At 38.5% G+C, this 15,587-nt stretch overlaps 1 protein-coding gene across 1 annotated transcript in view; it reads right to left on the minus strand.

Moving 5' to 3' along the window:
- Window positions 1-9,166: 9,166 nt before the first annotated feature.
- Window positions 9,167-15,587, minus strand: part of IMPG1 (interphotoreceptor matrix proteoglycan 1) — an 89,782-nt gene continuing 83,361 nt past the window's right edge. Inside the window, exons 15-17 of the mRNA XM_073335128.1 lie at window positions 13,655-13,865; window positions 10,362-10,434; window positions 9,167-9,234 (exon numbers count right to left, since the gene is read on the minus strand). Of these exons, the coding sequence (XP_073191229.1) occupies window positions 10,395-10,434; window positions 13,655-13,865 (251 nt within the window). The 3' untranslated portion in view covers window positions 9,167-9,234; window positions 10,362-10,394. The remainder of the gene's footprint in view (window positions 9,235-10,361; window positions 10,435-13,654; window positions 13,866-15,587) is intronic.

Here is a 15,587-nt window from a genome sequence, read left to right on the forward strand (position 1 = left end):
TAAGAGGGAAAAGTTGACCATGTGTAGAAATATATATATATATATAAAAAGGCAGAAAGGCCTTTATGAAGGAAAAGAAATATTGTAGATGAGTAACGGTCACTTGACATATTGATTGAGTGTCAGGAAATCAATTAAGGGATGGCCAGGTGAGTTATAGTACTAGCAGAGTCGCCCAGTCCAAGCAATACAGACAGGCTGAGTGTTAAGACCATCCTTTCTTCATGGGAAAGGGAGTTACCTCAGAAGAGGACATTTCATTTTGTGGTGATGTCAAGGAGCGCATAATGTTGAGATTTTGCTGGTGAATTGGGATCCCATTCATTCAGCATTGGAGTGGTTACATCCTGAACGTAGCTTAGAATAAGAGCCCAACTTATTATGCCTGTCAGTGGCGGCATCCAAATGCATAGAAGGGTTTGGAGGTCCCTGTAGAGGAAAATAGTTGAGTGGTTTATATGTGCTAAACTCTCCCTGTTTGTCCCTTCCGTCAGAATCATGTGAACACGTCACAGGAGTTGATGACTGGATGTGCAGACACAATAGTATGCATTTGGCTCAAAGGTGGGTGGCTGTTTCCCCCTGGAAGTTCATTTCTGGGATGAAGTTCTGAGTTGGCATGGATGGAGGGGAAGGTGACATGGAGCAGATCATGAGACTTGATGTTTGGATCTGTGGGCACAATATTATGCGTTGGGACCCACAGGGAGGCAGTCAGTTCCCCTGGAGGTCCACAGCTGGGCCTCAGTGGCGAGGCAAGGCAAATCGGAGTTGGCGTGGCAGGAGGGATGTGCTCTGGGACCAGGTGATGCCTGTTTTACACTCTTTGCAGTCAGGAAGCAGCCACCTGAAATGATTATAGTTCATTAGTTGATTAGGGATTTTGTAAGAGGGTGATGTAATCATCAGGGCACAGAGATATTTAGGGAAAATCCAGATCCGGGGTCTGATGCTGACTGGTCTGAAATGCTGCAACAGAATGGTATGATGGGGAGCCACCAGCCCTCTCTTGGTTGACAAGGCCAGAAGGTGTGTGAATCATCAGGAATGGGGAGGATCCATAATTACCCACCCAAAACTATTGTATTTGGTACCTTAGTTATTCAGGGACAATGAGGTACACCTTCCTGAGCAGGGAGCAGATATATTGTTGGCTGTTATGGAGGAAATTGTTAACTATCTGGGAACCCAGCTGGGAATGGTGTGAGGCAGCCAAGCAAAATGACTGGTGCTCCTTGTGGCATGTGTCCAGTGCAAGGATTTGTTCCACACAGGGTCTAGGTCCCTGATAAGCTGGAAGTGGATTTAGAGAAAGGCATCTCCTAAACCACCTGGGGAATGGGATTGGGGCTCCTGATACCTGGTACAGCAAGAACACAACCCCTTTTGTCCAGCCCCTTCACTCTGGTACTTGGTGAAGGGGTCCCAAATATGGGCTGGGCAGCTGTGGAAGGGTGGGGGGCTGATGGCAGCCCTCCATCAGGTGAGAGCGATTTCGGAAGGGCTCATGAGCTGCACTGTACAAACTATCTAGGAACTTGCCAGCAATGAGACAAGTTATTAAAGTCGCAGCCTAATTGTCTTTCTTCCTGCATGTCTCGGACAAGGATGAAGTGATGTTAAGCATCCCTTTGGATTTATCCTATTTCAACTCTAGATTCTATTTGCCTGTGACAGTTTTTATGCTCTTTATTTCCAAATTAATTTAAGACCCAAACATCAAATTAGGATGTAATTATGATAATGAAATTAAATACCGATTGAATCTCCTATGCAATTTTCAAGTAAACAGTTTTATTATATTTTATTGAAATACAAAAGGTTTACATCCAGCAAGTGTATTTGGTAATTAATATTTAATAGTGATAAATACAGTCATGAGCAATCATTTCATTATTCAAATACACATTTAAAAGTGACTTCTTTATTGCCTGACTAATGAAGAGTTGATATGAATTGAAATATACGAAATACACTGGAAAAAAACAGACTATTTTGCGCATTCTTAAGTGATATGATCAGCAGTTACAGCTAACATTTGTTGGAAGAGATCTTTCAATGCCCACTGAAAAATATTTTAAATGAGGTTCTACTCTGAGATGTGACTTGGTAAAATAACATCATGGATTCCCTGCTTATTGTCTCAATGATTTCCTACTCAAAATACTCAGTTTATAAATCATAAAGATGTTACGTCAGCCCTGCAAATTCAGTGGGTTCTTCTATCTTGCACATGAGCACAAGTAACACAGATTCTGCATGCCAAATTATGGTTTGCACAGCTGTAACTAACTGGAACTTTGTCATCTATTCTGTTGACACTGCACAAGATAACACAGAATAAAGCTCACTCCCTCTTTGCTCTGTTGGCTCTCCAGCACTAACAATTAAAAAGTAAACACTTAATTTTTGTCACTAAAATAGCAAGATAATACTCTGAATACACACAAGATTCAGATCTGAATAAAGAGGTACCATGTTGCTATAGTACACTGTACTGAGTAGAACTGCACTTTTAAAGTTTTAATTACAGGTTTTGTTGTACAATAAAGGGTAAACAATGCCCAAATGTAGTATAACATGAATAGGACAAGTAACATCAATATTTGAATGTGGATTATGAAACAATCCAGCACAGATGGGTGCTAAGTGTATGGAATCTTTATGGCTGCCCATTGCTTGTAGAGATGCTTTCTGCAGAAACTTAATGGTAACCATTAGGAGAGATCTGTGTGTATACTGAATATAGATTATTTGTGTGTGTGCATATATATGTATATACTCTATTTGCTACCATAGAGTAATCATAAACACAAATCTCTTATGTACATTGTAAAATTTACAGAATGTTTCTTTTATGCCTGGAAAGCCTACTTTCAGGAAAACTGCAATCATTTTGCTCCATCCAAAAGTGTGAAATCTCAGAGTGATAAATCTTTTCACCATGAATTAAACAATTAAATATGTAAAGTTTTTGGGGGGTGTTGGGGTCAGACAATTATTTAATGACAGTAGATGTTGAGTTTAACAAGTTAAAGCTTTATAACTGTTAAAATTGTCAACATTGCATGTCAAAATATAAAAAGTGGGACTGTCGATTAATCGCAGTTAACTCATGCGATTAAATCAAAAAAATTAATCTTGATTAAAAATAATCACAATTAATCCCAGATTTAATCACAGTGTTAAACAATAGAATACCAATTGAATTTTATTAAATATTTTTGGATGTTTTTCTACATTTTCAAATATGTTTATTTCAGTGACCACACAGAATACAAAGTGTACACTGCTCACTTTATATTATTTTTGATTACAAATATTTGCACTGTAAAAATGATAAAAGAAATAGTATTTTTCAGTTCACCTTGTACAAGTATTGTAGTGCAATCTTTATCGTGAAGATGCAACTTACAAATGTAGTTTTTTTTAAAAAAAACAAAACAGTGCAAAACTTTAGAGCCTAAAAGTCCACTTAGTCCTTCTTCGTGTTCAGCCAAACACGAAAACAAATTTGTTTACATTTATGGGAGATAATGCTGCCCACTTCTTATTTACAATGTCACCAGAAAGTGAGAACAGGCATTCACATGGGACTTTTGTAGCTGGCATTGCAAGGTATTTACGTGCCAGATATGCTAAACATCCGTATGCCCATTCATGCTTTGGCCACCATTCCAGAGGACATGCTTCCACGCTGATGACGCTTGGTAAAAAAAATGATGCATTAACTAAATTTGTGACTGAACTCCTTGGGGAAGAATTGTATGTCTCTGGCTCTGTTTTACCTGCATTCTGCCATATATTTCATGTTATAGTAGTCTTGGATGATGACTCAGCACATGTTGTTCATTTTAAGAACACTTTCACTGCAGATTTGACAAAACGCAAAGAAGGTACCAATGTGAGATTTCTAAAGATAGCTACAGTACTCGACCCAAGGTTTAAGAATCTGAAGTGCCGTCCAAAATCTGAGAGGGACGAGGTGTGGAGCATGCTTTCAGAAGTCTTAAGAGAGCAACGCTCCGATGCAAAACCAACTGAATCTGAACCACCAAAAAAGAAAATCAACCTTCTTCTGGTGGCATCTGACTCAGATAATGAAAATGAACATGCGTCAGTCCGCACTGCTTTGGATTGTTATCGAGCAGAACCTGTCATCAGCATGGTTGCATGTCCTCTGGAATGGTGGATGAAGCATGAATCTTTAGCGCATCTGGCATATAAATAACTTGCAACGCTGGCTACAACGGTGCCATGAGAACACCTGTTCTCACTTCAGGTGACATTGTGAACTAGAAGTGGGCAGCATTGTTTACATTTGCAGGAGATAAACTCGTTTGAGCAATTGGCTGAACAAGAAATAGCACTGAGTGGACTTGTAGGCTCTAAAATTTTACATTGTTTTATTTTTGAATGCAGTTATTTTTTGTACATAATTCTACATTTTTAAGTTCAACTTTAATGATAAAGAGATTGCACTACAGTACTTGTATTAGGTAAATTGAAAACTATTTCTTTTTTTTACAGTGCAAATATTTGTAACCAAAAATAAATATAAAGTGAGCACTGTTCACTTTGTATTCTGTGTTGTCATTGAAATCAATATACTTGAAAATGTAGAAAACATCCAAAAATATTTAAATACATGGTATTCTATTATTGTTTAACAGTGCAATTAATCGTGATTCATTTTTTTAATTGCTTGACAGCCCTAATAAAAAGTAAATATACTTAAACGCTAAGTTCTCAAGCAGCATTTTTCATATAGTACCTGTCTGTAAATGTCGATTGTAATTGATGGAAATATTTTTTCTCTGTGTGTGTACAGTGAAATTGACGATTACTGATGTTTACTGATAAAAATCTAATGTTTCCATGCCTATTTATAAAAGCAGGCTGGAACTGCATTCCACTTACTGTTCCTTCTACTGGGTTCTCATACTGCTAGTGAAATGTAACACCGGCAAGATACCTGCTTGTATCACTTATCTTTGAAATAACTAATTAAAATTTTTAAGCCTTATACTTTAACACTGAACACTTAATAAATGCATTTTAACACTATATTCATGATGAATTTTTTGACTGTTGCACTGAGCAAAGTGGCTGCAGCTTTCCATTAACAAAATGGTGACTTTCACTTGATGTGTGCTCCAGTTTCAACACAAAATTGTAAGATTTTTCTATTATCCCAAAATTTGCCCCTATACATAGTTTAGCCTGAACTCCAGTCTTGAATAATGCAGAACTTTTTTCTGAATACCTGTAAGAAAAAATCTTGTAAGAAACATTTTTTAAAAGTTTACAGAAGTCCTTTAATAAGCATTCTCAAATTGAAATGAATTGAAAATGTTTTACTAAACCACTGTAATCAGGCAGGCAAAGTTTCACTAAAATCAACTAGGATTTTCCAAGTTGTTTCAAGTAGAATATAGTAGTCCCCTACTTGCAGCTATTTAATTGCACATAGACGTAATGCTATAGCAGTCATAGTGTTGTTGCTGTGCTTAGCATTATGGGTTTTTTCTATTAAAATCTCAGTGAAATGGTGCATGAATAGTATTCATTTGAATAGTATATTCCTGATAAACAATGAATGAAATACAATATTCTGAAGAAGGATTCACATATGAAATACTTATGGATCCATAACTACTATAGCTCTAGCAGCTGAAATAAAGCCGCCTCCTTCATGACTTTGCCTGTATATAGTCTCAATGTAAAAGTAGCTTATCTTACAAACACAGAATAATTTCCGAACCTCAGATCTATCATTCTGGAATTAAGGGTATAGCCCTTCTCATTCCCCCTCCTTCTCCAAAAAGTCTCTTAATGGTCCCTCAGTTCTCCTTCCACCAGCCTTAGTAGGAATGGAATCCTGCCTGTGTGGTGGTATGACTTTATTAGAAAGACTTACTTCTATTGTTGTACTTTTAAAAAAATTCCTATTAATATTTCAATAATTCAGTTACTCTTGAGACCACGTGTCTAATATACCAGATGTGGAGCAGAAAAGAGATTGTGGCGCTCCTTCTGCCCCTCAAAATTGTGTAATTCCAGCAAACATCCCTGGTGATTGGAATACTTGAGTGAAAACTTATGCTGTTTTTTCCCCAGGGTCAGATGAGAAAGGAACTATACACTGAGCAATGTGTGATGGGGGAGCCCTTAGGGACCTCCAGCCCCAAACAGCTGTTTCGTGGGAAGTGCCTGTGTCCACATAAGGCAGATCCAGCGCCAAATGACTTGAAATCCAAGAAATCATCCTCAGATCCACCTAAGGAGGATCCCATATGCTTCCATTCTAGTACTTCTAAATTATTTGATTTGAGGTCTTTGGGTCCATTTCCTTTGAATGGGACATTTATAGCGACTCCTCGGGACTCCAGGAGAGCATTATCCTGGTCTTAACAGAATCTTGCAAACCGATAAGAAATGCTCTCAAAGGCAGGATCTGAAATGGGGTTTTGTCTAAGACTGTTACAACTGATTACTTCCTGTACCTTTTCCAAGGCTACAAATGTGCCTTCTGCAAGGTTGCGCAAGTTTTGTTTGCAAACCGAACTTTGTACTCAATCCATATAAGACCCTTTCTTCTTAAGGAGATCAAATATTAGATTTATTGATGGACGGTGCCAGTCAATGTCTGGAAAGAGATGCCCTTCTCACCTCTGATGCCATTCACAGTGGTAGACCTTGATATTCAAATCTGGGTTGTGGCATTTAAGTCAACTGAAAATGTATGGGCTTTGAAAGTCAAGCAAACTTAGACTTCAGACAAACCTCTTGCAGCTGTGAGTAATGTGTGGCTGCTTCAAACACTCCTGCTGATCAGAAGGCAGGCATCACTAATTCTGACAGGCAATGCTGTGATAAAGCTCCTTCTTGATTCTTTAAATAATATATTATCTCCCCTATTACATACTTCCACACAAATGGTGCATTTTGAAAGAGATGTTTTCTTCAGTTCTACGCCTAGCAGGAGTGAAAAGCAACTTAGTAGTTGGCTTAGGTTGCAAAAAATCAGATCAACATTGGATTGTCTCCTAAGGACTGTTGTAGGTTTGACTTTTGACATATGGGGTGATCTAGGTTTGGTCTTGCTTGCTTGAAGTCACAACATGAAATGTCTGGTCTGCTTGAGCGCAGGCATGAACCCAAATTTCAGTGTCCGATATGCTGCTTTTGCATAGAGGAGCAAGACTCACATATAGCTTTCCTTTATTCCTTCCATTACGGAATATTCTGAGGGAGAAAGGACAGAGTCCATGTGATCCTGATCCCCCTAGCACAGGCTGTGGCTTTCAGATTGGTTAGCCCTGTTCAAGGTTAACTTGGTTTTGATCTTGAGCACGGATCTTTCATTTCAGAATAAGGGTCTGGTTCTTCATAGTCATGAATCCTTTCGTTTGACCACTTGATTTCTGGGTTACTAGCAGGGTTTTTTCCAAACAGTCACATCCTTGCTTTTGGAATCACACTTAGTAATCATAAGACTTCATGTGAAAGCAATTTTCAAGCTTATGTAGAGATTAAAGAAGTTGTTTCAACTTCTTCACTATATACTGGATTTTCACGTACCCCTTTATGAACTCAGAATTATCTTTGACTATGGTGAAGGTGTACTGAACAGCCTTCACTTCTACCGTCTCTATCTACCACACACTTGTTTGAAGGAGTTGGGCCTGTTTTCAAGCCTTGATAAAATGATTTCTTTAGGATCTGGGCTGGGATTGTCAAAGAGACCAAAGCGTGTTTAGGCATGCAAGTCCTACTGAAAGTCAAGAAGATTTGGATGTCTAACATCTGTAGTCTCCTTTGAAAACCCCAGCCCGAGTCAATATGTATTCTCCAGATTGTAAAACTGAGCCTTTGTGCTGCCCATTCATTTAGCTTTGTTAGGTCCCACTAAAGTTCCCCAGCTGCTGCTTCAATACTAACTAACACAAATAATTTTGTGTCCTCTGCACATTTTTGCCGCCTCCTCTCTCTGCAGCACCTTTTTCGAGTCACTAACAAATGCAATAAGCGTCAGTCCTAGCATGGAATCTTGGGGCACTACACTGTGAACTTTAGCCATAGTGAAAATTAGCCAAGTATTCCTTTTGTTATTTTAGCCAGTTTGTAATCTGTGACATACTTCAGCTCTCACCCAATAACTATCTAGCTGTCCTAATCTTGATAGGAATTTTGTCAATGTATTTTTGATAATTCAAATAAAATGTTAACCATGTCTCCTTTACCCACTATCATACTCAAAGGATTCTAATAGATTAGAGAGGCATGGTTTTCTTCGGAGAAGTTGTGTTAGTTTATTTCTATAATACCATGTGTTTTAAGATTTCCACCTGTTCACCTGGTATGGAAGTAAGGCTTACTGGTCTATAATTTCTATAATCACCCTAGTGCCTCCCTTAAAGACAGGTACGACATACACAACTTTTTAATTCTCAACTATAGTAGCTGATTTAAGAGTAGACTTATTTTTTTAGCAGCTGAGCTCAGTCACTTCACTGTCCAGTTCCTCAGAACTTTTGAGTGTATACAGTCCAACCTTTGTGACTTACAGATCTTTATTTTACCAGTGTGTTCCAGCACCTCCTCTATAACAGTGCCTCATCTTTATTACTTGAAGAGAATAAGCCTGAGGTAGGTATTTTCTCAACAGCCTCTGAGTGGTGAAGACCAGTGAAAAGAAATCACTAAATTTTTCTGCTTCTCTTACTCTGGAAATCCAGTAAATTAATCTGTTCTTTTGCAGGATATGATTCAGAGAAATTATAATAGTGGAATATTTTGAAGGAACAAACCAACACAACTTCAGTGACAATAACTTTGGCTCTGTGCCAGGCAAATCAACAATGGGTGCTATCTTTTCATGAATAGTACATGTGGAAAAATATCAGAAAAAAGAGGAAATCCCTGCATGGTAGTATTAGTCAATATTGAGAAGGTTTATATGACCCTGTTCTGAGAGAAGTCATCTCTTGGTGTATGAGAATGAAACAGATACCTGAAGGCACATCAGAGGGTGCTGTTACCACAGTTAGGCCATGTGGAGAAACTGAACAGCTTCTAGTAAGAGTTGGAGTACATCAAGGCTTGGCGCGAAACCTCTCTTTGTTCACATTGGTGCTCGATGCATTAGAGGGGTATCTTGATATCTTGAAGACAATGAGACTGCAAGTCTAGAGGGACCAGCCACCAACAAAGATACAGAAGTTCAAGTACCTAGGTTCAATAACACAGGATAATGTTGAACTCAATGATGAACTTAACAAGCAGAATAGGAAAGGCCTGGACTAAATGGAGAGAAGTGAGCGGAGTGGTCTATGCTAGGAAAATGCCTATCAAACTGAAAGTAAGACCTACAAGACCGTATTAAGCCTTCATTTTTGTATGGCTCAAAATGCTGGGCACTGAGGAAGAGACGAGCAGATCTTGAATGCAGTGGAAATGAAAATGTTAAGATGGATGCTTGGAGTTACAATGATAGGCCACATTTGAACAAATGAATTGGGGAATTTTGAAGCTGGTACTATTTACAGAGAAACTGAAGGAATCCAGGCTTAGCTGGCTTGGGCATGTGAAAAGAAGATTGGCAGAATATACAGGAACAGGACATTAAACTTAGAAGTGAAGGGTAAGAGAAGGGTTGGAAGACCCAAAACTGGATGGATGGATATCATACTGCAGAGTTTCTGAGGAACTGCTTTAAGACAGACTGGGATGGAAAAGAAGGACTCAGAGCCAACCCCATATAGATGGGACTAAGGCTAGAGGAAGAAGGAAGACATAGCTTGACAGTATAGAGAGAACTTCTCAGCTCAATCAAGTTTCTACCCTTCCTAGTTAGATCTTTTTGTTGCATACAAGCAAGAGATTCTGTACTCTAAGTCGCACATTTTGAAGTATAGATAGACACAAAGTAAAATACAGTGTATTGTTCAAACTCAAATGTAGGTGCCTTTTGTATAAAGGTCTTGTGCCTAATTTAAGTAATTTGCAGCTCCTTACATTGCATTAATAAGTGAAAGTATATGACTACTATTCCTATTAAGATTAGTTCTTTTGTTTGTATCTTTTAGTGTCTTTTAGAGACTACTGCTTTTGAAAGCTGGCATACAAAATGGCACAGTATTGCATAAAAGCACTTCAAAATAGAATGTGGCTAACTTATCAAGCTCCCAAAGGAAAAGTCATTTTCAACCAAAAAATACATGTTTCTTTTCAGCTTCAAAAGGAATATGAAACTAGTACATGGACAGGTTTCTCAGTCACGTCTACAAATGGTAAACTTGAGAATAAACATAAAATGGTACACTTTTCTTGAAAATGGAGTCACAAACCTTTCTTACCTAGCTGATGCTGGAACTCCAGAATTTCAGACACTAGCTGGTCAGTCTTGGTTTTGTAATATCATCTGGTGACCTACAACATTAAAACAAGGATATTCAGGCTTAATTCTTGCACTAATGATTAGGAAAGCCATCAGGATAGAATGGACGGCCAAAGCCATGCAGAAGAGCTGTAGAAAGGTAATTTCTAAAGTTCTATTATAAAACCTATGCACAAGTAAATATTATAGGTTATTAGTAAATTTAGGGATTAGTATTTTTAGCTCTGAAATGGCTAAGGCAAGAGGACAAACAAACAAACCAAAACCTGATTTAGTTGTAAAGTTAATGCACGAAAGTGGACATGTTACTTTGGAGAGGATGAGAATGTATGTGCATGCATTTTACCTTCACACTGAGTTGTTTTTTCATATTTGTGTAATGTTCCTTGGTTAATGATCTCTGAAGAACTGACACAAGCACTTACACTACAAGGCACATTGCAAAAGCTAGTGATGGGCTCATCATGTTCAAAAATGGGATTAATTCTTACAGCATTTTCTGTGCCACAGTTGTTGGGAGCAGGACCTCTATAATGCAGAACATTTTTGTTTTATATAAGACTCTGTAACTTAAGGAACATAATTGAAAATTAATTTTAAAATGTGAAGGGAAAAATCATGAGCTGCTTACTCCAAATTAGTCTGGTATTTGTATTTTCTTCTTATCTTAACAATTAAAATGATGACAAGAGAAACAAGGCTTAATAAGCTAAGAACCACAGCTTTTAAAATGAAGGGTTGTATAGGTTCTGGAGCAAACTTTGCACAGCGCTCTCCTTGGTAAAACCGGTGCCTACGTACAGGGCATCTAAACAGGAAGAGGGGGAAAAGCAAAAATATACATAAAAATAAGACTGAGGGCAGGAAATCCAAAGTTCTTGTGTCCAAAATACAGGGAAAACTGCCAACAAGTATAAGAACAGTTTTCTCATTGTAATTAATTAAAAAGGGTCCTTCCATGTGAAGCAGCATGATTAATAATACATGGAAGACTATATCTTCAAGTTCATGATGATTAATATAAAACAATTGGAGACTGAAGTATTCTCTCCCCACCCCTGAATCTTAAGGAAGTTTGCATATAGAACAGAGCTTTGTGGCTGATTCCTAGCTCTATAATGAGGCCAAACCAAACCTTGCACTTGAATGTTCTAGAAATTTGTTCCCTCTCTAATGATATCTCTTTTTTAAATCTTTCCTACACACTACTCATCAGTGACCTCTAACTTGAGAAGTGCTGTCTAAAGCTTTATGCTACTTTACTATAAAATAAACCTCTCCCAAGATGTTGGGTGAGACCTCTGGCTTTTCTATGAGAATGTAGGTTCATAAATTATCAGAAGTGGAAATCAGTGAGGTTTGAAGTAGTTTTGAAAATGAAGCAAACATTGGACTGAATTCGACATGCCTTACCAAGTTCTTACTTGGAAGTACTTCCATTGGAATCAATGATCTGCTGTTTTCATACCTTTCTTGGTTTTGCTTGCACAAGCTTTTAAAGTTTATCCTGGCATTATATAAGTATGTAACCAGACACAATTCAAGGCATTGTATTCATTATTTTTAATAAACTTGCATTCTCATTATGTTCGTTATCTGCATTTAAGCTAGGCCATTTGACTCTCTGGACAAAATTCTGACCCTGCAAAATCATGATCTTGGGTTGATATATTATGGACATTAGATCCAAGCTAACTTTATCGTTGCAAAATACAGCAAGTCTGCTACCGTGAGTTTGCATATAGGGAATTCAGCAGTGTCCCTTCAGAACTCAATCTGAGCTTCAAGCGTCAACATCCCGTTCTTCTCTAAGGCCTGGTCTACACTAAGGGGGGGCGGGGATCGATCTAAGATACACAACTTCAGCTACGAGAATAGCGTAGCTGAAGTCGACATATCTTAGATTGACTTAGAATCACTTACTTCGCGTCCTCGCGGCATGGGATCGACGGCCGCCGCTCCCCCGTCGACTCCGCTTCCACCTCTCACCCTGGTGGAGTTCTGGAGTCGACGGCAGAGCGATCGGGGATCGATTTATCGCGTCTACATTAGATGCCATAAATAGATCCCGGATAGATCGATCACTACCCGCCGATCCAGTGGGTAGTGTAGATGTGGCCTTAAGAAGCCAACAGGGGCAAAAAGAGTTAAGGTAACTCAACTATTGTACATTTTAAACACTAACCGTATACAATGTAGTGGATAATTCTTCTACAGTCATGATGATATGCAGAAATTGTTCAATGTTCTTATTGTTTGTAGCTGATATTAAATGCTCTAATTAGCATATACTGACCTCTTGAGGTCAGTACTAAGAATGATTGACAGGGCTAATCAGATCTGTACTCCGCTTGTTACAATGGCAGTCAATCAACTGCCAGGTAACACTCAGGTTCTGGACATCCTGTGTAAGAGCCTCATAGTCTTTGACCTACTGTACAATCTACACTCCCTTTGAACACTAGAATTTGGTGCCATAAGGGGAAGTTTGTGTATCTGGATTGTATGACATTCTCAGTAACTGGCCCACACTCCTGAATTTGCTACCTGTGGAAATATTTATGATGTCTGGTCAAATTTGCAAAGAGTTGCAAGAAACATCATGCCTTCCCAACTAATGGAATCCTGGCTCACTTGATTACTTTGAAAACTCTGGGCATACAAAGTTTGATCATACAAAGATCTTGACTGTCTCAACATATGCCTTGTAAGTTGGCCAGCTATTATAGTGGTGGATGCCATATATATATGCTTACAATAGTATTTTAAAATGTATTTCATACAAACCAGCCAAAAGTTAATTCCTCACAGATATACCTATTTACCAATAGCCAAAAATGTGAACTGATGTTGTTTGATTTTTCCAAAATGTCAGAATAGTTGCATTTTGAAAATCAAGAACCACCAAGAAGAATATAATTTCAAGTTATTTGTAATCTAGGTCAATGATGCTTCCTTTCTAATAAATGTACTCTTTCTAATAAAGAACTAGACTGTGTGATGCTTTTACTGATATTGTGCAGTACTTGAATCCTTAAATAGTCCCACTGACTTCAGTGGAACTATTCATGGTCTAAGGTAGCTTGTCAATGGAACAATACCACAATCTAGATCAAAATGTCTAGAATTTTATACTCGCTGGCTTGCTCTTGATACTCCTGAAAAAGGGTAATCTCAATTCCAACTCTTTGTGTAACTGATTTTTCAGGAACTATTGTTCAGCAGAATTATTGAGAAATATAATTTGCCTACCTGCAGACAGCTCCTTTTCCTGGAACTAATTCACATTTTCCACCGTTAACACAAAGATGTGGCTGCATCTCACATAGACTCCGACATGGCAGTCCATCTCGGCTTGCATAACCAGATTTACAAAGGCAGTCTGCTTCTTTTGTCCATTCATTTGTTATGCACTGTGAAAATTCATCACATGCCATGAATTTGCATGGGTCCGCTCGATCAGCTGTAATAAGATAGAGACATTATTAGTGGATGCATTGATGCATTATCTCAGTGTACTTGGCAGAACTTGTGGCAGCTACAGAGAACAAAAGAGATTCACTACAGCCAGGCTCCTTCTATATCAATTGGTGGGGATATCTCAGCATAAAAGGAATATGTACATTTTTCTTTCCTCAGATACCACAGAAAACTGCTATGTTATATTTTCTTGCACAATCGGTTTCCTTCCCACATATTCAGAGTCATGTTTTTATGTTTGAACTGTAGAGTCTTTTTTGCATGTGGGTATTCTGATTCCATCATCTTTTACTTTTGGGGAGTGCTAGTACTATATTTGCACATATATATACAAGAAATGTGATTCTTGTCACAAGTAGCCTGCAATCTGATTAAGGGCAAGGAAAAAACTGCACCGTCCCTGTATGTTGTACACAGGGTGACACTACTAGCTAGAAATGGTGGCATTCTCGAGGGGAGATCCATGTGTGAATGGCTTTGTGGAAGTAAGGTGGTTTACCTTATCTCCTTTCATGAGGTGTATGACACCATCACCACTTGCTGGTTTTCTGGGTTTGGGAAGGAGGCTGCCATGAGACACTGTACTGGGGAAGACGAAGGTCTATGGATGCTAGAAGAAAGGACAAAGCCAGGACTGCAGCCTGAAGCCATATTTCCTCCTCCCAAGCACCTCTAATTCTCCTGTGGACTGCCTTGCCCTGCTTCCTCCTGTTGCCAGGTTTCATCCCCAGCCTCTCTCAAAAAGTCAGCAGGGGACTCAGCATGAGTTTTCCCGGCATGACCCGGCTGTTAGATGGAGGCACTGGTGAGGAAGGCTAGATCCAGTGTAGGAGTATCATTTGGCACCTGGAAGGAAGTATGGGAGAGGAGGAGGGAGATGAGAGCCAGGCTAACTCCTTAGCCCCGAGGATACAGTTAATGAATAGCAAACAATTCAACAGGGCTTCGAAGGTGCATATGAGAAGCCTGAACTGTTAAACCGAACTGAGAAAATGCAGCCTTTACCATAGCTGTAGAGATCAGCATGGGTCTATTGTATAAAGATTAACTATCAACAGCTCTTAAAATGTCAGCCGGGGATGTTATCTCCGCAATAATGGGCCGTCTGTTTATTTTTCCTAGAAAGGCAAATCTTTAGTTTCAGAAGAGGATTCACATTGGACAGCCTACCTACTAATAACTATAAACCTGTTGGTTGAGATTTTCAAAGCTTTTAGAGGATATGGCTGACCAGTGCCATCAATTTCCATGAGAACTGAACACTGAGTCCTCCCTGGTGGCACTGAAAATCTCAGCCATGCTTAAGGGTGCTCATATCTGCCTATACAAGTAGTGAAATGGATTGAATGATCAATAGGTCTCTTTCAGCTCTAACCTTCTATATAATTCCATGATTAGCTTCTCCATAAAATTAAAGACTAGGGAGACCGTTTTAAATCATCTTTGGTACTCATAAAATGATATCACTTTGGCATCCACTTTGTTATTGGAACAAAGAACTTTGTATTGTACTAAGTCTGAACCAAAACAACAACAACAAAACACATTGTGTCAGCAATAATAATTAAGTAAATATTTGTAAAGGCTGACAAATCCCTGTCTAAATGTAATAGAAAAAAATCTTTACTGTATTAATAATTTTTGAATGAAAATTAAAAAAATCATTTTGTAGCAAAGCAATACGTTTGTAAATCAAAAATTGTTA

The sequence above is a fragment of the Lepidochelys kempii genome, chromosome 3 (genome assembly GCF_965140265.1).
Source record: "Lepidochelys kempii isolate rLepKem1 chromosome 3, rLepKem1.hap2, whole genome shotgun sequence".
Taxonomy (NCBI): Eukaryota; Metazoa; Chordata; order Testudines; family Cheloniidae; genus Lepidochelys; species Lepidochelys kempii.